Source organism: Myotis myotis, unplaced genomic scaffold, assembly GCF_014108235.1.
Source record: "Myotis myotis isolate mMyoMyo1 unplaced genomic scaffold, mMyoMyo1.p scaffold_m19_p_15, whole genome shotgun sequence".
Taxonomy (NCBI): Eukaryota; Metazoa; Chordata; class Mammalia; order Chiroptera; family Vespertilionidae; genus Myotis; species Myotis myotis.
In genome coordinates this window covers 23,127,593-23,150,413 of record NW_023416319.1, presented here as the reverse complement: position 1 = coordinate 23,150,413, position 22,821 = coordinate 23,127,593, and the positions used below count along the sequence as shown (strand labels likewise).

The 22,821-nt window shown below is 38.5% G+C and overlaps 1 protein-coding gene across 8 annotated transcripts in view; it reads left to right on the top strand.

The window, feature by feature from the left end:
- The window catches only part of EXOC6 (exocyst complex component 6), a 155,673-nt gene that overhangs the window by 76,371 nt on the left and 56,481 nt on the right, over positions 1–22,821 (top strand). For all 8 annotated transcript variants that reach the window (XM_036336585.1, XM_036336583.1, XM_036336584.1 and 5 more), the window contains 3 exons: positions 1,079–1,190; positions 2,673–2,807; positions 13,856–14,035. In XM_036336585.1, the coding sequence (XP_036192478.1) occupies positions 1,079–1,190; positions 2,673–2,807; positions 13,856–14,035 (427 nt within the window). The remainder of the gene's footprint in view (positions 1–1,078; positions 1,191–2,672; positions 2,808–13,855; positions 14,036–22,821) is intronic.

The following is a 22,821-nucleotide window of genomic DNA, read 5'->3' as shown; positions in this document are numbered from 1 at the left end:
GTTATGGCGGCTCTCAGTCCTGTCCCCAGGGGCTCTGCCTCTCTGAGTCCCAGCACCCGCTGCAAAGCTCAGAGAGAAAGCTGCACTCGCTCTGACCGAAGCCAGACAGTCCCGCTTCTCCCGTTTGAGTCTGGGTCCCTAAAGACTCGCCCGGATCTGGAGCTCAGAGTCTGCGACTCCCTCCCGATTGAAAACGCCAACCGCGCCCTCCGCCGCCAGCCCGCTCGCGCACTCCGCACCTCAGAATTTGACTTCAGCACTGCGCCTCCTCTGAGTGTCCGTATGCGTTTCTCTTTCCTCCTAGTTGTAGGACTTCCACTCAGGCAGCGTTCCTGTGGTTCTGGGTGATGTCCCTTCCGTTTTTTGGTTTCACTTTTGAAGTAGTTGTTCAAAGCAGCAAACTCCAGTGTTAACCTATGCCGCCATCTTGGTTCTCTCCCCTCTTTATTTTTATTTTTATTTTTTTATCAGGGTGAGTACATTGCTTGTTTAGGGGCAATACTGACATATTAGAGTTTTCTGAGAGTCTGATGTCAAATCACCCTGAAGCTTTTCTGGTGGCACATTCACTTTGATTTTAGATATAAAGAATTAGAGGAAAATACTCAGATCTGCCAGAATTTGGGTTGGCCAAAATTGAAAAGAGTGCTTGCATTAGAATGGAGAACATTATAGAGTAGTGAGAAGTACCTATGCTTTATCAAATCTTGCTCTATTTGTATTTTAAAAATAAACTAGTGTAAATATTTGTGCTTTATAGATTTGTAAGAGTAATATTTTACTAAAATAAAAAGTAAAGTAGTGCTAAAATGTTAGCCTATGTTTAAGGCAGTGGTTCTCAAATGGGGTAACTTTGCTCTCTAGGAGGCATCTAGCAATGTGTAGAGGCATTTTGGGTTGTCACAACTAGGGGGAAGGATGCTGTTTACATCTAGTGAGTAAAGGCCAGGGATGCTGCTAAATATCCTGCAATGCACAGCACAGCGTACAACAAATAATTACTGGCCTAAACTGTCAATAGTGCTGTGACTGTATGTACCCTGTCATAAAGCTTAATAATATGAAATTTTGTTTTTAGCTCAACAGAAATAGATGATATGCTTAGAAAATCTACAAATCTGCTGCTGACCAGAACTTTGAATAGCTGTTTACTGAACCTTATTAGGAAACCTCATATAGGTTTGACAGAGGTAGGTTTGTATCCAAATGTTTCACTACATGGAACATCCTGTAAAACTAGCTTTCTATTTTAAATTTATTAATGAAGTGGATTTGTTTTAAAATAAAAACGCCAATGTAAATTTAAGCAATGTGAAGAAAAAGGATTTTTACACAGGGAATAGATACAATAGTCTCCCCATATTCACAGTTTCAGTTACCTATGATCAACTGCAGTTCAAAAATATTAAATGGGTAATTCCCAAAATAATTCCATAATCAATTCCTAAGTCTTAAATAGCACACTGTTTTGAGTGGAGATGCTGGCAATTCAGATATGCCAAAGAAAAGCCATAAAGTGCTTCCTTTAAATGAAAAGGAGAGAGTGCTTGAATTAATGAGGAAAGAAAAACAATCGTGTGCTGAGGTTGCTAAGCTCTGAGGTAAGAACCAATCTTCTGTCTGTGAAATTGTGAAGAAGGAGAAAGAAATCTGTGCTAGTTTTGCTGTTGCACCTTAAACTGCAAAAGTTGAGGCCACAATGCTTGATACTAGTAATTTAAGATGGACAGGGCATTAAATTTGTGGATGGAAAGCATGAACAGAAAACACATTCCAATTGACAGCAATGTTTGTGCCAGAAAATATTGAACCTGTAAGAAGACTTCAGCAAGGGATCCCCTGAAATGAGTGACCACATTCACATAACTTTTATTACAGTATATTGTTATAATTTTTCTATTTTTATTTTTATTTTGTTAATCCTCACCTGAGGATATTTTTCTATTGATTTTTAGAGAGAGTGGAAGGGAGAGAGAGACACAGAGAGAGAAACATCGATGTGAGAGAGACACATCGATTGGTTGCTTCTGCACATGCCCCAACCAGGACCGGGGATCGAGCCTGCAAGGAGGTACGTGCCCTTGACTGCATTCGAACCCAGGACCCTTCACTCCGCAGGCTGATGCTCTTTCCACTGAGCCAAATCGGCTAGGGCATAATTGTTCTATTTTATTATTACTGATGTTAATGTCTTATTGTGCCTAATTTATAAATTAAACTTTATCACAGGTATGCATGTATAGGAAAAAAACATAGTACGTATAGGGTTCAGTACTATTTATGGTTTCAGGAATCCACTGGGGTATTGGAACATACGCCCTGCAAATAAGGGGTGACTACTGTAGGTGAAGATGTTGGCGTGTATATGCAGATTGCCAGGCCTTACCTGAAAAATGGAAAAAACTTTTTATGTGGTAAATGTATAAAATTTGAAAAAGTACTTTGAAACATTATTTTGGATTAATTCGCAGTTAGACTCTCTTTTTTTTTAATGATAGCATTCATAAGCAGTATTTGTAGTAGACTTGAAATCACATAATCAGTTGTATCCTGTAATGCTATAATTATGCATAAATGATACAGTTACTGGAAGTAATAATCCTGGTTTAAAAAATCAAATGGCTTTGTGTACATGTAACATCATTTTACCGGATGTATTTTGTATTTTTTAGCTAGTGCAAATCATCATAAACACAACACACCTGGAACAAGCTTGCAAATACCTTGAGGACTTTATAACTAACATTACAAATATTTCTCAGGAAACTGTTCATACCACACGACTTTATGGACTTTCTACCTTTAAGGTATGTAAAAATCTGACCAAAGTTTTTATTTCAATCACTGTAAGCAAACTTTTAGAAATTAAAGACAATTTTTATTATATACATGATTCAATTATATTCCTAACACTTGAAAATTAGAGTTAATTATTGTCAGCAGTGAGCAGATTAATGTCAGTTCCCTTTTGGCATTTTAAACATCTTATTAATATGGAGAAAAGTATATTGATTTGTTTATGTTTTGAAGACTTCTAGTAGTGCTAAATTGGTCTCACTGGATTTCCATTAATGTCTCACAGTCCAATAAATAACTTTTTAATGTAATGTGTATATGTATGTGTTTAGGAATTAAAAATGTAAGATGAATTAGCTAAGTGTAAGATTTGCTTTACATCCTTAATTGGCTCTGATGTGAAGAAAAAGAAATACATTACATATTATTAAAGTCCTGCTTTTATGTGAATGAAAAGATTTCTGTTTGTATAGTACCATGGGATATACTGAAAGATAAATTAATGGTTGTTTTAAACAGAATGGAAGATTAAATACTTTCATAAATTTGTTTTATAAACTGTTTTAGATTGTATTGATTTGGGGTCATATAGATGAGACGCTGGAATAGTCTTGAAATATAAATCTCCTTGCACTAAGTATTTTACTAAACTAATATAAACCACTTACTGATCCCTTATCTGTAAAATGTGCTTGCTAGTTTAACCTCACAGCCCTTTCTAAGTTTTCTATTAAAAAGAACTCCTATCTTTCTACTCTCGCTATATTATAAATTACCCAATTTATCTGCTAAAGTTATGGTATAATCACTTACACGTTGAAAATTCAGTCTACTTGTATTTAGAAATACCTAATTAACAGTAACCAGACTTTGAAAGTTCAGAAATGATGTTTGGTTCCTCAGATTATCTGCATGGCCCCCAAATCCTATCCTCCTTTGGTGATTCTGGAGCTCATGTCTTCATCCTGATTCAGAAAGCACAAATGCAGATAATACCTGAGTGAGCACTTTTATAGAATTAGTTATTAAAACGGAGACAGAAGCTGGATAAAACGGACATTCACTTATCTAGATAGGATAAGTACAGTGATTAAGGGCATTTACTCTGGAGTTAGACAGCTATATGACTTGGGCACATTTTTTAATTTTAATGATTCCTAGTTTTATTATCTATAAAATTAGAATAGCAATATACAAGGTGTCCGAAAAATGTATATATACTTTAACAGCTGATAGCTCAATTTTGAAAATGAATTTTTTTTTAATAAACACTGCCTTTGTAACTATTTAAAGTATGTGTATACATTTTTTGGGAGACCCTATATATATTTTTTTAATATATTTTATTGATTTTTTACAGAGAAGAAGGGAGAGGGATAGAGAGTTAGAAACATCGATGAGAGAGAAACATCGATCAGCTGCCTCCTGCACGCCCCCCACTGGGGATGTGCCCGCAACCAAGGTACATGCCCTTGACTGGAATCGAACCTGGGACCCTTGAGTCTGCAGGCTGACGCTCTATTCACTGAGCCAAACCGTTTCGGCAAGAGACCCTATATTATCGATCTCATCCAATTGTTATGAGGATTAAAGGGGATACTTAGCACAGTTCCACTGTTGTACATCATCTATGCTCTGAGCACACTATTAGGTAATGAGAATGTAAAAATGTATCCCTGCCCTTCAAGAAGCTCATAGGAGAAGCCTCTATACTAATAAAAGGGTAATATGCTAATTAGACCAGACATCTTCCAGATGTCCTTCTGGACATAGCTGCAGCAGCTGTGAGGGCCAAGGGCCAGTGGCACAGGAGAGGCAGCGGCACCGAGGGCCCGGGCCAGTCCCATGTGCGCTGCGCAACCCCTCTGTCCGCAGAGGTGGGCTCTGGGAGAGGCGGGCCGGTCCCACCCGTTGCCACACGGCCCCTCCGTCCGCAGAGGCGAGCACTAGGAGAGGCTGGGTGCCCCGTGGTCCTGGAGCCTCCGCAAAGGCTGGACGGGGTGGGTGCGACCAAGGTGCCTCAACCTCCCACAGCCCCTCCCCCAGCCTGCCTGGCCCCAGATTGCCCCCTGCACACACACAAGTGGACAGGGGGCGGGGCCAGCGCTAAGAAGTTGGGGCTGAGGGTCGGCAGCCTGGCAGTGGCCGGCTTTGGCAGCAGCAGCGGAGTGATGGGGGCAATGCCTTCCCCTGATCCTCCTGGTTGCCTCCCGCAGAGGGAGGCCAGACTGCAGCTTAGGCCCGCTTCCCATTGGGAGCGGGCCTAAGCTATCAGTAGGACATCCCCTGAGGACTCCCAGACTGTGAGAGGGGGCAGGTCGGGTTGAGGGAACTGCCCCCCAGTGCATGAATTTTTGTGCACTAGGCCTCTAGTATATAATAAAAGCATAATATGCTCAATGTCTGGTCGACCAGTTGGCCGTCCAACCAATCAAAGCATAATATGCTAATGATATGCTAAGGTCATTCAACCGCTTTCTATGACGTGCACTGACCACCAGGGGGCAGACACTCCAACCAGTAGGTGAGCTTGCTGCTGTGGTCTGGCCGATCAGGACTGAGTGAGATGGACCGGACAAACCCTGGAGCCCTCCCATGGTCCCTCCCTGGCTGGCCAACCTCTTCAGCCCTGATTGTGCACCGGTAGGGTCGCTTGGTCTGGCCTGCGCCCTCTCACAATATGGGATGCCTTGGGGGATGTTGGAGAGCCGGTTTTGGCTTGATCCTGCAGGCCAGGCCAAGGGACCCCACTGGTGCACGAATTCATGCATCGGGCCTCTAGTAAACTATAAAAAGATACTTGACAATATGGTGTGATAAGTACCATAACATAGGAGAACACTCCACAAGTTTTTGAACACTTATTTATCCAAGGACAAATTGATTATTTGCTTTTATATCAGATTTTATACAATATTTCTTTTTCTTTATTGATCGCCGTCTTTATGTCCACGTGTTACTCATAGTTCTTTCAAGAAGGGATTCACTAAGGACTAGAGTTGTAAGCATATATAACTGTTAACATTAAATTTAATAGGCTTACTCTGTACTCTGATTAAAACATGAATTGCCTTGACATCTGGTGCATCTAGGATTCTTCAAGCAATTTCCTTATCAGTTATGACTCAAAGAACCAAAGATACTGCAACATGATATCTTAGACTGAGGGATCTTGGAACAACACTTCTCAGAATCTTACTATTGGGAGGAAATGTTTAGAAATGTTAGCTTTGGTCCATCATCCCAGTGTTGTCTTAAGTTGTAGATATTTGGTTGAAACCACTATTGCCATAGAATATTCCTTGATTTTCTTGGAAATCCAGAAATCAAGTTGAGGATTTATAAATAGGAGAGCATCCTAGTTATTTTTGTAGTTTGTTTTATTTTCACATAGAACTCAGGAAACCTTTCTGTTTTATGAGAACAAGAACTGTTTCAAGCTCAGTATATGAAGGGAAAGTATTCTTTAGTTCTACCTTTGGTCTATTTCAAGAGGAATTTGTTATAACCTATGATATGAGGAAGCAATTAAACATCAAGAATTGTTAAATCAGTGTTAAAGTGAATTGCAGAGGGAGATGGGGGAATTTTCATTCATAGTGAATAGTCAGTCTGTTGCCTCTTTCACAGAGAAGATTAAAGTGCAGTCTTGATTGCAGACATTAGCATGGATTGCTTAGTTAACCTCTTAGCCAAATGCTTTTCAGTCTAGTGACTCTACCAAACATATTCTTATTTAGTTGCTTAATGATTATGGGAATAAGCACTTACAGGATCCTTTTACCTCTGCCCCTTTTTTGCTTCCCCTCCAAAAAGCACACATGCACAACGTGCTTGATTTATATCATATTTATCTTATGAAATATGTAGATTATCTTGTAAATTTGCCTTTTCATTTTGCTAAATCTATGAGGGATACAAAAGAGGTAAAGTAAGTAGTTTCTGCCCTCAAGCAGTACCGCAGCTTTTAAAATTAATCTGGACCCACACTGAGAGCTATTCGAGACTAATATAAGACTTCTAACTGAAAAGATTTGCATCAGAATAGAGGAGGGAAACAGAAATACCATTCCCTTTTTAATCTATGTAGTAGAGAAATGAACCCTTCTTTTTCTTTGGATCAGAGCTCTTTAACTTGGCTCCAGGGAGCTTTTCCAACCTGCCACTCAGAAGAGTCCTTTCCCTTTGAGTACTGGCAGTGATTACAACTGTGAGAGCTAAGAAGGCATATGCTTCTGATTCTTTTTCTAGTTTGCCTTTTTAAAACTGTTGATTACTATGTAACAACATTTTTTTTAGGACTATGGCTAAAGTGACAGTGGTAAATTGTCTTTAAGGACGTGAAATTCTCTTCCTATGGAGGTAGGGACATAGTCCATGTACTTTAAAAAGATGTTTTTCATTGAACTGTGCTATATATATTTTATAAAAGCACAGATTCAATGCATTCCTCATCAGAATCTCAGCAAGTTATTTTGTGGATGTCAACAAAGTAATTCTAAAGTTTATATGGAAAGGCAAAGGCCCCAGAAGAGCCAACACAATATTGAAGAAGAAGAACCAAATTGGAAGACTGATATTATCTGACTTTAAGATTTATTATAAAGACAGTGTGGTACTGGCCAAAAATAGACACATAGACCAATGGGATCGAATAGAGAGCCCAGAAATAGACCCAAATAAATATATTTAATTGATCTTTGACAAAGCAACAAAGGCAGCACAATGGACCAAAGATTGTCTTTTCAACAAATGATGCTGAAGCAATTGGTTATTCACATGCAAAGAAATGAATCTAGATACAGACCTTATACCATTCACAAAAATTAAGTCAAAGTGGGTCATAAACCTAGATGTAAAGTGCAAAATTATAAAATTTCAAGAAATTAACATTAGAGACTATCTAGATGACCTTGAGTGGCAATGACTTTTTAGCTATCACACCTAAGGCATGATCTATTAAGGACATAATTATCAATTGGATTTTGTTAAAAACTGCAAAAAGACATCATCAGAGAATAAGAGAACAAGCTACAGATTGGGGGAAAATATTTGCAAGAAAATTATTCGTTAAAAGACTGTTATTCAAACTATACATACAAAGAACTCTTAAAATCCGACAATAAGAAAATGAACAATTCGATTTTAAAATGGGCAAAAGGCCTGATCAGACAACTCACTAAAGAAGATATATGGATGGCAAGCACGTATCTGAAAAGATGCTCCTCATAACATATTATTAGGGAATTACAAGTTAACTGTGAGATACCACTGCATATATACTTGAATGGCCAAAATCCAAAACACTGACATCACCAAGTGCTGGTGAAGATGCGGACTGATAGGGATTCTCATTCATTGCTGGTGGGAGTGTAAAGTGATACAGCCACTTTGGAAGAGAGTTTAACAATTTCATATAAAACTGAACATACTCTTACCATGCAGTCTAGTAGATATACTCCTTGTTTTTTACCAAGGTGAGTTAACAATGTCCACACACAAATTCACACATGTGTGTTTATAGCTGCTTTTATCTTAATTGTCAAAACTTGGAAACAACCAAGATGTGCTTCGTAAGTGAATGGATAACCTGTGGTACATTCAGACAGTGGAATGTTATTCAGCACTAAAAAGCAATGAGCTATCAAGCCATGAAAAGACATGGAAGAATTTTAAATGACATATTACTAAATCAAAGAAGCCAATCTGAAAAGGCTACGTATTGTTTGATTCCAATTATGTGATATCCTGGAAAAGGCAAAACAGAGTAAAAAGATCAATGGTGGCCATGAATTAGGGGTGGGGGAGAGGTGAATAGATCCAGCACAGAGGATTTTTAGGGCAATTAAACTACTCTGTATGATACAATAGTGGTGGCTACATGTCATTGTACATTTGTTCAAATCCACAGAATGTATAGCACAATACATTCTGAACCCAAATGTAAACTATGAATTTGGGTGATAATGATGTAGGTTTATTGATTGTAAAAAATGTACCACTCAGGTAGGGCATTTTGATAGTGGAGGAGACTGCAAATGTGGGGGCAGGTGGCACATGGGATATCTCTATACCTTTTTTTAAAAAAATATACTTTATTGATTTTTTACAGAGAGGAAGGGAAAGGGATAGAGAGTTAGAAACATCGATGAGAGAGAAACATCAATCACTGCCTCCTGCACACCTCCTACTGGGAATGTGCCCATACCAAGGTACATGCCCTTGACTGGAATTGAACCTGGGACCTTTCAGTCCGCAGGCTGATGCTCTATCCACTGAGCCAAACCGGTTAGGGCTCTGTACCTTTTTTAGTAAGAGTTTTAAAAATTTCTTATTTAAATTATAATTTTTCAATTATTTTACAAATAGACAGTTGATTTATTATTGTGTTGCTGTCACACTTGCAATATTCTTGACTGATTAGTTACATTTCAACCTCTGATGGTTTATATGCCGTGTGCATAGTTTTTTTGTGTTATTGGTCAAGTGTTCTTTTGTATATTTTCTTGTTTTGTTGTACAGCTTGATTGTCATCTTTTAAAATGCCTGTAGCCTGACCAGTGTGGCTCAGTGGTTGAGCATTGGCCTGTGAACCAGGAGGTCACGGTTTGATTCCTGGTCCAGGCACATGCCCAGGTTTCGGGTTCGATCCCCAGTAGGGGGCGTGCTGTGCAGGAGGCAGCTCATCAGTGATTCTCTCTCATCCTTGATGCTTCTATCTCTCCTTCTCCCTTCCTCTCTGAAATCAATAAAAATACATTTTAAAAATATAAAAGCAATGCATGTAACATTTATTTCTTCTGTTACTTGTTACCATAAGCTTCTCCTCTTATCTTTCCCCATTAGAGAGGGCTGCATAAAGCAGTTTTATGCTTGCAGCTAATTTAATACATTTTTAAATTATATAAAATCCAAAAAGTAGATCAGAGAAAAGCAAAACTTAAATATTTATTGAATAGAATAAACAATTATGCCAATTAAACAGAAAAGTAAATAGTGAGAATAATACTTTACCAAAAACATAAAAGCTAACAGAAAAAGCAACAGCATTTTTTTTCATTCTATAAGTAAAAGGGGAAGATCAACAAAATTTATGGACTCTTCAACCCCCATGGATACATGAAAAGTGCTCAGCTTTCTGTTTTTCTGTAACTTATCATCAGTAATCAGTTAATTATATAGCAAGTACCTCTTATAAAGGTTGTAGGAAGCAGAAATAGGGTAGGGAAGGAAATGATTGAGGAGTACTTTAAAAATCTATTTATATCAGATGATTTGCAGACCTGATGACAAACAACCTAGATTACCTAGGAAGAGGCAGATGCTACTATAAAGGCCCTAGCCATTCTTTAACACTTATGAGGTACAAAAGTCCCTGAAAACTGGAAAGGCAAAAATGTGGCACTGACCTTTTAAAAAAGAAAAGGAGGTAGTTAAGGTAATTTGAGAAGTAGAAAATTATTTAATTTATAATGGCTTATAATAATAGTAGATAATCCAGAAAATGGATTTTGAATCATTCTGGACTTTGATTCTGGTTCAAAACCTATATTGCCCTTTTTTGCAAATGGCTAAAAGTGGAGTAGCTAGCAAGTGACTGTGTGAAGGACTTAGGTGTTTCCAGGACAGGCTACTTTGATAGGGAGCAATAAATGAAATATTTTGTTTTTTCAAAAGTAAGGTTTTGATTGTGTCCCCAAAGACATTTCTGTGAATAGGCAATAATTGGTTGGAACTTTTCATCTATACTGACAGTTTTGGCCTGGGAGGATATATTAAATTATGTTTATTTTGCAAAAATATATTTCTGTTGTTCTGTGCTAGTTGCTGAGAACATGTGGAATGGTTCTGAACCATTAGGATTTTTTTTTTTTAATATATTTTATTGATTTTTTACAGAGAGGAAGGGAGAGAGATAGAGAGTTAGAAACATCGATGAGAGAGAAACATCGATCAGCTGCCTCCTGCACATCTCCTACTGGGGATGTGCCCGCAACCAAGGTACATGCCCTTGACCGGAATCGAACCTGGGACCTTTCAGTCCGCAAGCCGACGCTCTATCCACTGAGCCAAACCGGTTTCGGCAGGATTTTTTAATCTAACAGGGCAGATAACTAAATAAACAAGTACAGTGTATAATAAGTAGAAAGATGTCATCCTATAGACATGTTTGATTTGGTTTTGTACCATTTTGAGTTTGAATACCTTTAGATTTATGCTTTACAGTCATCCTGTGCCTGCCCCCACTCTCCCCCGACCCCCCCTCCATCACCTTGTCTGCCATACTACTTCATGTTACCTGCCTGGACCCTGATGGCATTTGGGTATTTGTGTAAGGCACATATCCTAAAACCTAAAACTTTTTAAAAATCACATTAATGTAATATAATGAAAAAATCTGGTGAAAGTAGCCATGTCACTAAATTAATTTGAAGCATAAGCAAACAAATATTTTTAATTTTTTGATTGATTTTAGGTACCAAATATAAGAATAGAATAATTTTCTTGATTCTTACACTGATGTCAAGTAGAGAAATAAAAACTCAGTCTTAAATTGACTCCTCTTTCTATCTGTTTTTATGGTCATACAGTAGTCCCCCCTTATCCTCAATTTTGCTTTCCGTGGTTTCAGTTACTGCAGTCTAAAAGTATTAAATGAAAAATTTTGGAAAGAAACAATGAATAAATTTTAAATTGCGAGATGAAATCTTGTGCCATTTTGTTCTGTCCTGGCCGGAATGTGAATCATCCCTTTGTTCTGCATTTCCATGCTGTAGTCCACTCCGTTATCAGGTTGCCTGTCTGTCGCAGTATCACAGTGCTTATGTTTAAGTATCTTTTACTTTAATAATAATTCCCTAAAGCACAAGAGTAGTAATGCTGAGATTTATTGTTTATTCCTGGTGATTGCTTGTTTTGTGACTTTTCTGAATTAATTTTAGAAAGTCTATACTCTTTATCACATGTGGCCACAGAAATTTCTGCTTGGTTAGCTTAGTGGCCAGCTAATGATTGGACACAATCATTAAAAATTTCTTAAAAGCCTGGGACCAATAAGTCCCCAGTCTTTGTGAAGGACTCTGTGTGCATTGGGGCATGCTTCAGTGCTCATCTGCTTTAACCTTCACTTCCTGCTTGCAAAGAGTTTCAAGGTCAACCATAGATGAGAGCTTAGGTCTTTCCTGAGCATGCACAGAGCCCTACATGGCCTTCTAGATGTACATAGTCTTCAAGATTCCCAGGGATATGTCAGAGCTTTTCAGAGCCATCTATTGACATCTCATTCCTCTGTTTTCCCTTTTAAGCTTTTTGGTTAGCCTGTTGTGTGCCTGATTATCCACTGCTTAAGGTATTTGCGATGTTAAACAATTGTTTCTAATTGTTGTCAACAAATGTCCCCAGGGAATAGGCTTTTTGCCCCGGACAAGCCCCAATTCAGGTAATTTGGATTATTCAGTGTAAAAATCGGGCCTAAAACAGCAGTTGGACATCCCTCTGCCTGGGACATCCCTCTGCCCTATGTCTTTAAAGTAGATATAAAGACATCCCTGAAAGTGGGGTCTTCCAAGAACCACCAAGTAGGTCAAATGAAAATTCTCTGGGGATATGGCTATGAAGGAACTCCAACCCATTCTGCTCCCTTGGGTGACTGACAGGCTTCTGGCTTTCACCAGTTGTGAGATGTAGATTTTCAAGGGCACTGTAGAACTGGAGCAGGGGAGGGAGAATGGAAATAGGGCATGTTAAAATGCTACAAAACTTGTTTTCTTACCAAGATTCAACTATTTTTTAAAAAATAAATGCTGCCTACATTGCTACAAGGTTTGAGTTAATTTTTAGAATTCTGGAAAAGTTAGTTTGACCATTTTTGCTAGTTTTTAGTTGCTTTGTGGAGAAGAGAACGTGTAGAGATCCTTGTTCTGCTGTTTTTGCATCACTCCCTTTATTTCTTTTTTTCCTTCTCTGAGAAGTTAACTTTTCCCCTTCAACTTAAAACACCAGTAACCATTTTATTTCTTCTGTGGTAGTCCAACTTAATTCCCTTCAATGAGTCAGTGGATTGGGGTGGTCTTTGCATTCTTCACAGCTTCTGTTTTTCTACTTCTTTTTCTTTTAAAGGTCATCTTAGAGCTATGAGAACAATTCAGAATTAATAACTCATAATTATCTTGTGACACAAAGACAAAAAAGGTGATAGTGAAGTTGGGAAAAAACAAAACAAGAGCCCTAGCCGGTTTGGCTCAGTGGATAGAGCATCGGCCTGTGGACTGAAGGGTCCCAGGTTTGGTTCCAGTCAAGAGCACATACCTGAAACCAATAAAAATACATTAAAAGACACAAGAGAGTACTGCCAGCCAACAGGCAGTACTTTGAATAAATTACTAAAATATTAGACTAGTAAATAGTCTAATCTATACTAATAAAAGGATAATATGCTAATTAGACCGGGTTGACCTGCCATCTTCCGGACGTCTGACTTCCTCCGGACAAAGCCATGGTGGTGGGGGCTGAGGTAGAGGCAGTTAGGGGCGATCAGACCAACAGGGGAAGGCAGTTGGGGGCGAGATCAGGCCGGCAGGGGAGGGCAGTTGGGGGCGAGATCAGGCTGGCAGGGGAGGGCCTTTGGGGGTGAGGTCAGGCTGGCGGGGGAGGGCAGTTAGGGGTGATCAGGCAGGCAGGCAGGCAGAGGGGTTAGGGGCAATCAGGCAGGCAGGCAAAGGCAGTTAGGGGCGATTGGGCACACAGGCAGGTGAGTGGTTAGGAGCCAGCAGTCCCAGATTGCGAGAGGGATGTCCAACTGCCATTTTAGGCCCGATCCCTGTGGACCAGCAGTTGGAATCCCCCAAGGGGTCCCCGATTGGCGAGGGTGTAGGCTGGGCTGAGGGGAACAACCCCTTCTGTGCACGAATTTTGTGCACCTGGCCACAAATATTTGCATAAATGACTAAAATATTACACCAAAGAAAAATATGTAACAAAATTTAGAATTTAAGAAAACTTATTTTATTATCTGTTTCTATAACCATTTCTTGTTGGTTGTTATTTTGTCCCCTGTCAGGATGCCCGACATGCAGCAGAAGGAGAAATATATACCAAACTTAATCAAAAAATTGATGAGTTTGTTCAGCTTGCTGATTATGACTGGACAATGTCTGAGCCAGATGGAAGAGCTAGTGGTTATTTAATGGATCTTATTAATTTTTTGAGAAGCATCTTTCAAGTGTTTACTCATTTGCCTGTAAGTATAAATTTTTTTCAAAAGATTATAATTTTGCTTACTGAAGTATATTTTAGAATTCAATTTTAGTTTGATGTTTACTTCCCAGCTACAATATATTTCCTCTTCCATTATTATAAATTACTTGTGAAGAATCCTAACTTACCCAGTTGTTTGAAGTTTTAATTTGTTTTACTTTTTAACCAAAATATCTATAACTCTCTTCCCATCAAAACCAAAATAAAACTGTGAAATTGACAGTGTAGACTTAAACAGAAATAAACTCTAATAGAAGCAGTTTTCATAAAAGTCAATGTAATCAATGGCTTTTCCAGTTAGAAAAGGCCAAGAGCCCTGGCTGGTTTGGCTCAGTGGATAGAGCATCGGCCTATGGACTGAAGGGTCCCAGGTTCGATTCCAGGCAAGGGCATGTAACTTGGTTGCAGGCATATCCCCAGTAGGGGATGTGCAGGAGGCAGCTGATCGATGTTTCTCTCTCATCGATGTTTCTAACTCTCTATCCCTCTCCCGTCCTCTCTGTAAAAAATCAATAAAATATATTTAAAAAAGAAAAAACAAAAGAAAAGAAAAGGCCAAGAAATTATTGGATATTTTTAGGCCAGAGATTAAAAGTAAAATAGGAGCATTGTTCTATCCTGATATATAGTCATAGGTCATCAAAATCTTGAACAATCAATTGATGAAACATTACCCCCCAAAAAACATATAACAGGGACATTTAAATGTGAATAAGCTAAAACATTGGGTTCTTCAGCTGAGGAATACAAAGACCAAAGAGATTATTGTGGAATGAGCATGCTCTCTTTAGGTATATTCAAAAGTAATAGAACAGTTAAAATATGAATGGAGTAGTGTTTGTACAAATAAAAGAATAAAAATAAAATAATAAAAAAATAGAAAAAAGTATTGATCTTTTTATCTCATGATAAGATACAGCTGAATGCAAAAATAAAGTATTTAATTTGAAGCCTACCTAACTGCCTCCAACTGTTTCCCTTGTTTAAAATGGGGAGGAAAAAGTTATTCTCCTCATTTTTTACTCTTGCCCTACCAGAAGTTGCTCCAAGGGCCAATTAGACTAGTTTAATAAAGGTCTTACTAAAAAATATTTAAAAAGGATATCTTTAAAAAATGAATATATATATATATATATATATATATATATATATTTGGTTTCAAAGAGGAAGGGAAAGAGAGAGATTGAAATATTGATAATGAAAGAGAATCATTGATGGGGTCCAAGCCTGCAACAGTGCATGTACCCTGACTGGGAATCAAACCATGATCTCCTGGTTCATACCAGTAGATTGATGCTCAACCACTGAGCCATGCCAACTGGGCTAAAAGAATATCTTAAAAGAGATTATAATGGTGGGTCTGTGATAAAGAATTTAGAGAAGCTTACTCAGGGATGATATATTTTTAACTGCTGTCCTTGAGTTAAAAAGGGGAACCTTTATATATATTTTATTTTTATATAAACTAATTTCTAAAAGTGTTCCTCATAAAATATGCAGTAAGTAATTGTTGAATTAATTTGAATTCATTTTGTCAGTGTAAATCTCCATGCTTCTAGCCAAAAGCAATCCTCAGGAATAAACAGATGCTCTATCAGTTGTTGGCTTACTGTCTTCTAACAGCTCCAGAGGCCTTTGTCTCAAATGTGTACCAGTTGCTCTCTGGAATTTTTAGATCATGCATAGCTGTTACCCTGGAACTTTCCTTCTCTACTCTCTGGGTTGAGAACTGTTTCCTGTATTCTTTGTGTTTTTATTATCTCACTGGTTGGTTTTGTTGAACTGCCTCAATAACTTCCTCCAAAGAGGGAAGTTCACTTTTTAAGTCCTTGCATATCCTAGAATACCTTCTTACACCCTCATGCTTGATTAATAGTTTAGCTGGTTAGTTTGTTGCAAATAGCAGTTGTTAGGCTCACATGTGTCTCATGATGTCTTGTCTGGTTTAAAGATATTGTAAGTATGAATCAAAGCTCAGTGCACACTTATCTTTGATTTTATATTCTGCATAAGATTTCACAAATGTCACTTTATTTCTAACTAGAGGCCCAGTGCACGAAATTCGTGCACTGGTAGGGTCCCTAGTGGCTGCTGGCTGGGGCCTCCCTTCCCCTGGCCAGCACTGCCCCCAAGTGAACTCCTGGAGGAACTCCCGGTCAAGGGGACAATTTGCATACTACACTTTTATTATATAGGATAGTTTGACTTAACTCAGCTATGAATAAATAAGTACATGGACAGGGAAAAAATAGTTTAGCTGGTTATATAATTCTATTTTTTTTTTTGTTTTTTTCTTTTTTTTTTTATTTAAAAACTTCTGTAATTTGCCCTGGCTGGCTTGGCTCGATGGATAGACCGTCGGCCTGTGGACTGAGGGGTCCCAGGTTCGATTCCGATCAAGGGCACATGCCTGGGTTGTGGGCTTGATCCCCAGTGAGGGGCATGCAGGAGGCAGCCGATCAATGATTCTCTCTCATCATTGATGTTTCTATCTCTTTCTCCTTATCCCTTCCTCTCTGAAATCAACAAAGAAATATATTTTTAAAAAAAATAAAAATAAGGCCTAACCGGTTTGGCTCAGCTGATAGAGCATCGGCCTGCGGACTCAAGGGTTTCAGGTTCGATTCCGGTCAAGGGCATGTACCTTGGTTGCCGGCACATCCCCAGTAGGGGGCGTGCAAGACGTAGCTGATCGATGTTTCTCTCTCATTGATGTTTCTAACTCTACCCTCCTCTCTGTAAAAAAATCAATAAAACATATTTAAAATAATAATAATAAAAATAAAATAAAATAAAAAACTTCTGTAATTAATGTCTAAAAATAAGAAGGAAGAGATATGTAAAGTGTTGTGCTTCAAATGTATTGTTTCCTGTTTCCCTGAGGAATTGATTTTTTTTGGTTTTATAGTGTGTGTAGTGTTACTGAAGGTTTCAAATGTTTATATATTCTGGTGTTGGAGCAAACAGTAAATGAGAGTTGCAGTTATTCACACCCCCAATAAATATTTCCTGAGAAATGATTATGGAATTTATTTTATTTTATTTTTTTATTTTTTTGTATTTTTTTTATTGCTTAAAGTATTACAAAGGGTATTACATATGTGTCCATTTTATCCCCCCGCCCTAGACAGTCCCCTAGCCTCCCCTATCCCCCAATGTCTTATGTCCACTGGTTATGCTTATATGCATGCATACAAGTCCTTTAGTTGATCTCTTACCCCCCTACCTCCTGCCCCCCAACCCTCCCCGGCCTTCCTGCTGCAGTTTGACAATCTGTTTGAGGCAGCTCTGCCTCTGTATCTATTATTGTTCAAAAGTTTATAATGGTCTCTATTATCCATGAATGAGTGAGATCATGTGGTATTTTTCCTTCATTGACTGGCGTATTTCACTTAGCATAATGCTCTCCAGTTCCATCCATGCCGTTGCAAATGGTAAGAGTTCCTTCCTTTTTAGAGCAGCATAGTATTCCATCGTGTAGATGTACCACAGTTTTCTAATCCATTCATCTACTGATGGGCACTTAGGCTGTTTCCAGATCTTAGCTATGGTGAATTGTGCTGCTATGAACATGGGGGTGCATATATCCTTTCTGATTGGTGTTTCTGGTTTCTTGGGATATATTCCTAGAAGTGGGATCACAGGGTCAAATGGGAGTTCCATTTTCAGTTTTTTAAGGAAACTCCATACTGTCTTCCATAGTGGCTGCACCAGTCTGCATTCCCACCAGCAGTGCACAAGTGTTCCTTTGTCTCCACATCCTCTCCAGCACTTGTCGTTTGTTGATTTGTTGATGATAGCCAGTCTGACAGGTGTGAGATGGTACCTCATTGTTGTTTTGATTTGCATCTCTCGGATGATTAGTGACTTTGAGCATGTTTTCATATGTCTCTTGGCTTTCTGAATGTCCTCTTTTGAAAGGTGTCTATTTAGGTCCTTTGCCCATTTTTTGATTGGATTGTTTATCTTCCTTTTGTTAAGTTGTATGAGTTCCCTATAAATTTTGGAGATTAGGCCCTTATCAGATATGACATTGGCAAATATGTTTTCCCACACAGTGGGTTTTCTCGTTGTTTTGTTGATGGTTTCTTTTGCTGTGCAGAAGCTTTTTATTTTGATGTAGTCCCATTTGTTCATTTTCTCTTTAGTTTCAAGTGCCCTAGGAGCTGTATCAGTGAAGAAATTGCTTCGGCATATGTCTGAGATTTTGTTGCCTTTGGATTCTTCTAAAATTTTTATGGTTTCCTGTCGTATGTTTAAGTCCTTTATCCATTTTGAGTTTATTTTTGTGTATGGTGTAAGTTGGTGGTCTAGTTTTATTTTATTGCATATATCTGTCCAATTTTCCCAACACCATTTATTGAAGAGACTATCTTGGCTCCATTGTATGTTCTTGCCTCCTTTGTCAAATATTAATTGAGCATATTGGTTCGGGCCGATTTCTGGGCTCTCTATTCTATTCCATTGATCTATATGCCTATTCTTGTGCCAGTACCAGGCAGTTTTGAGAACAGTGGCTTTGTAATACAACTTGATATCTGGTATTGAGATCCCACCTACTTTGGTCTTTTTCAGGATTGCTGCAGCTATTCGGGGTCTTTTTTTATTCCAGATGAATTTTTGGAGAGTTCGTTCTAGATCTCTGAAGTATGCCGTTGTTATTTTAATGGGAAGTGCGTTGAATTTATAGATTGCTTTGGGTAGTATGGACATTTTAATGATGTTGATTCTACCAATCCATGAACACGGTATGTTCTTCCATCTGTTTATGTCTTCCTCTATATCTTTTTTCAACGTCCTGTAGTTTTCTGAGTAGAGGTCTTTTACCTCTTTAGTTAAGTTTATTCCTAGGTAGCTTAATTTTTTTGGTGCGATGGTAAACGGGATTGTTTTTATAATCTCTCTTTCTGAAAGTTCACTATTGGTGTATAGAAATGCCTCGGATTTCTTGGGGTTAATTTTGTATCCTGCTACATTGCCAAATTCATGTATTAAGTCCAGTAGCTTTTTGATGGAGTCTCTAGGGTTTTGTATGTATAATATCATGTCGTCTGCAAATAAGGACAGTTTTACTTCCTCTTTTCCAATTTGGATGCCTTTTATTTCTTCTTCTTGCCGAATTGCAATGGCTAACACTTCCAGTACTATGTTGAACAGGAGTGGTGAGAGGGGGCATCCCTGTCTTGTTCCTGTTCTTAGGGGAAATGGTGTTAGTTTTTGTCCATTGAGTATGATGTTGGCTGTGGGCCTGTCATATATGGCTTTTATTATGTTGAGGTATGATCCTTCTACTCCCACCTTGCTGAGAGCTTTTATCAAAAATGGGTGTTGAATTTTGTCAAATGCTTTTTCTGCATCAATTGATATGACCATGTGGTTTTTTTCTTTCAATTTGTTTATGTGATGTATCACGTTTATTGATTTGCGGATATTGTACCATCCTTGCTTCCCTGGGATAAATCCTACTTGGTCGTGGTGTATGATCTTTCTGATGTACTGCTGGATCCGATTTGCTAAGATTTTGTTGAGGATTTTGGCATCTATGTTCATGAGGGATATTGGCCTGTAATTCTCTTTCATTGTGTTGTCTTTACCTGGTTTTGGTATTAGGGTTATGCTGGCTTCATAGAATGAGCTTGGAAGTGTTCCTTCCTCTTGAATTTTTTGTAGTAGTCTGAGGAGGATAGGCTTTAGTTCTTCCTTGAATGTTTGGTAAAACTCCCCTGTGAAGCCGTCTGGTCCTGGGCTTTTGTTTGCTGGAAGCTTTTTGATGACTGCTTCAATTTCTTCCATAGTTATTGGCCTGTTGAGATTTTTAGATTCTTCCTGATTGAGTTTTGGAATGTTGTATTTTTCTAGGAATTTGTCCATTTCCTCCAGGTTGTCTAGTTTGTTGGAGTAGAGCTGTCCATAGTATTTTTTAACAATCATTTGTATTTCTGTGGGGTCTGTTGTTATTTTGCCTCTATCGTTTCTGATTTTGTTTATTTGGGTCCTCTCTCTTTGCTTCTTGGTGAGTCTGGCTAGAGGTTTGTCAATCTTGTTTATCCTTTCAAAGAACCAGCTCTTGGTTTCATTGATTTTCTGTATTGTTTTTTTGGTCTCTATGTCATTTATTTCTGCTCTAATCTTTATTATCTCCTTCCTTCTGCTCACTCTGGGGTTTTCTTGTTGCTCTCTTTCTAATTCTTTGAGTTGTAGAGTTAGATGATTTACTACCATTTTTTCTTGTTTTTTGAGATAGGCCTGTAGAGCTATAAACTTCCCTCTCAGGACTGCTTTCATTGTGTCCCATAGGTTTTGGATTGTTGTGTTTTCATTGTCATTAGTTTCCAGGATGTTTCGAATTTCTTCTTTGATTTCATTGGTAACCCAATCAATATTTAATAGCATGCTATTCAGCTTCCAGGTGTTTGAGTATTTTGGGTTGTTTTTATTGTAGTTTATTTCTAATATTATGCCATCGTGGTCTGCGAAGACGCTTTTTATGATTTCAATCTTCTTGAATTTGGGGATACTTTGCTTGTGACCCAATATATGGTCTATTTTTGAATATGTCCCATGAGCACTTGAGAAGAACGTATATTCCCTGGCTTTGGGGTGAAGTGTTCTGAAGATGTCTATTAAGTCCATCTGATCTAGTGAGTCATTTAGGATTGCTGTATCTTTGCTGATTGTTTGTCTATAGGACTTATCCAGTGCTGTTAGTGGTGTATTAAAGTCCCCTACTATGATTGTATTGTTGTCGATCTCTCCTTTGATATCTTCCAGGAGTTTTTTTATGAATTTGGGTGCTCCTGCATTGGGTGCATATATGTTTACCAGGGTTATATCTTCTTGTTGTATTGATCCCTTTAGTATTATGAAGTGGCCTTCCTTATCTCTTGTTATGGCCTTCACTTTGAGGTCTATTTTGTCCGATATAAGTATTGCTACCCCAGCTTTCTTTTCCTTTCCATTTGCCTGAAAGATATTTTTCCATCCTTTCACTTTCAGACTGTGTGAGTCCCTTCTAATGAGGTGGGTTTCTTGTAGACAGCAGATGTATGGGTCATGTTTTTTTATCCATTCAGCCACTCGATGTCTTTTGTTTGGAGCATTTAGTCCGTTTACGTTTAAAGTTATTATTGAAAGGTACTTGTTTGTAGGCATTTCTGTTTTTGTGTGGCTGTTTTCTTTCTGAGCTTTTTATTTCTTATTTTTATACCAGTCCCTTTAGCATTCCTTGCATTGCTGGCTTGGTGGTGATAAACTCCCTTAGCCTTTTTTTGTCTGTGAAGCTTCTTATTTCCCCTTCAAGTTTGAATGATAGCCTTGCTGGATAGAGTATTCTTGGATTCAGTCCTTTGCTTTGCATCACTTTGTAAATTTCCGTCCATTCTTTTCTGGCCTGATGTGTTTCTGTTGAGAAATCATTTGACAATCTAATGGGAGATCCCTTGTATGTAACTTTCCGTCTCTCTCTTGCAGCCTGTAAGATTCTCTCTTTGTCATGAACATTTGCCATGGTAATTATGATGTGTCTTGGTGTGGGTCTTTTCGGGTTCACCTTGTTTGGGACTCTCTGGGCTTGTGTGACTTTTTTCTTCCCCACCTCAGGGAAGTTTTCTGATATTATTTCTTCTAATAGGTTTTCTAATCCTTGTTCATCCTTCTGTTGATCTGGTACCCCTATTATTCGTATGTTGTTTCGTTTCATGTTGTCCCAAAGCTCCCTTAGGCTCTCCTCCTGTCTTTTCATTTTTTTCTCCAATTGCAGTACAATTTGGGTGTGTTTTGCTTCCTTGTCTTCTAATTCACTAATTCGGTCCTCCGCTTCACCCAGTCTACTGTTGATACTTTCAATGGAGTTTTTCATTGCAGCTATATCACTCTTCATTTCTTCTTGGGTCTTACTTAAGTTGTTGATTTTTTCATCTGTTTCTTCTAGCTTCTTCCATATGTTATCGATTTTTTCATCTGTTTCGTCTTGCTTCTTGCAGAGGTTGTCGATTTTTTCCTCCATCCGGTTTATGCACTCTAGGACCCTTATTCTGAATTCTTTATCTGTCATGTTGCATGTCTCTGTATTACTTAGCTGCTTTTCTGGAGAGTCCTCCTTCTCTTTCCTTTGGGGGTTTCTTTGTCTACCCATGTTTGATCTCACTGACATATCTAGACGTTGAGTCGTTCAGTGGCTGCTCCCTTGGTGACAGTGACTCCTTGGTCTGTGGTTGCTCTTCGGGCGGTTGCGGTAGCAGCTGCTCTTCAGTTGGCAGCAGCTCCTCTGGTGGGTGCTGTTCACAGCTGTGGTGGCTCTTCTGGCTGGTGGGGCGAGGTTTCACGTACAGCTGCTGTTCCTCAGCAGAGGGTGTGGTGCTCAGGAGGTTGCTGTTGCTTGGATCTGTTGCGTTGATTTAAAGGCACAAAATACAACACAACAAGGCACCACGTACCAGGCACTATACACAAATATATTCACGATATTAATAACCCCAAATAAAGGTGACCACCTGAATTAAGAGAATTAGGGGATAAGGAAGAAGGAAGAGAAAAAGATAAAAGAGAAAAAAGAAAAGAAAAGTAGGGACCAAAAAAAGGAGTGCAAAAATGAAATTGGGAAAAAGGAGGGGGGAAAATAAAAGCGAGATAAGAAAAGAAAAGAAAAAAAAAAGAGCGAAAAGAGAGAATGAAGTGGAAGAGGGGAAGAGACTTTTTTATATGAGGAGAATACTCCTATAGAACAGCCATTAATCCTAACAAATTCCAGCAACAGCTCCCTGGAGATGA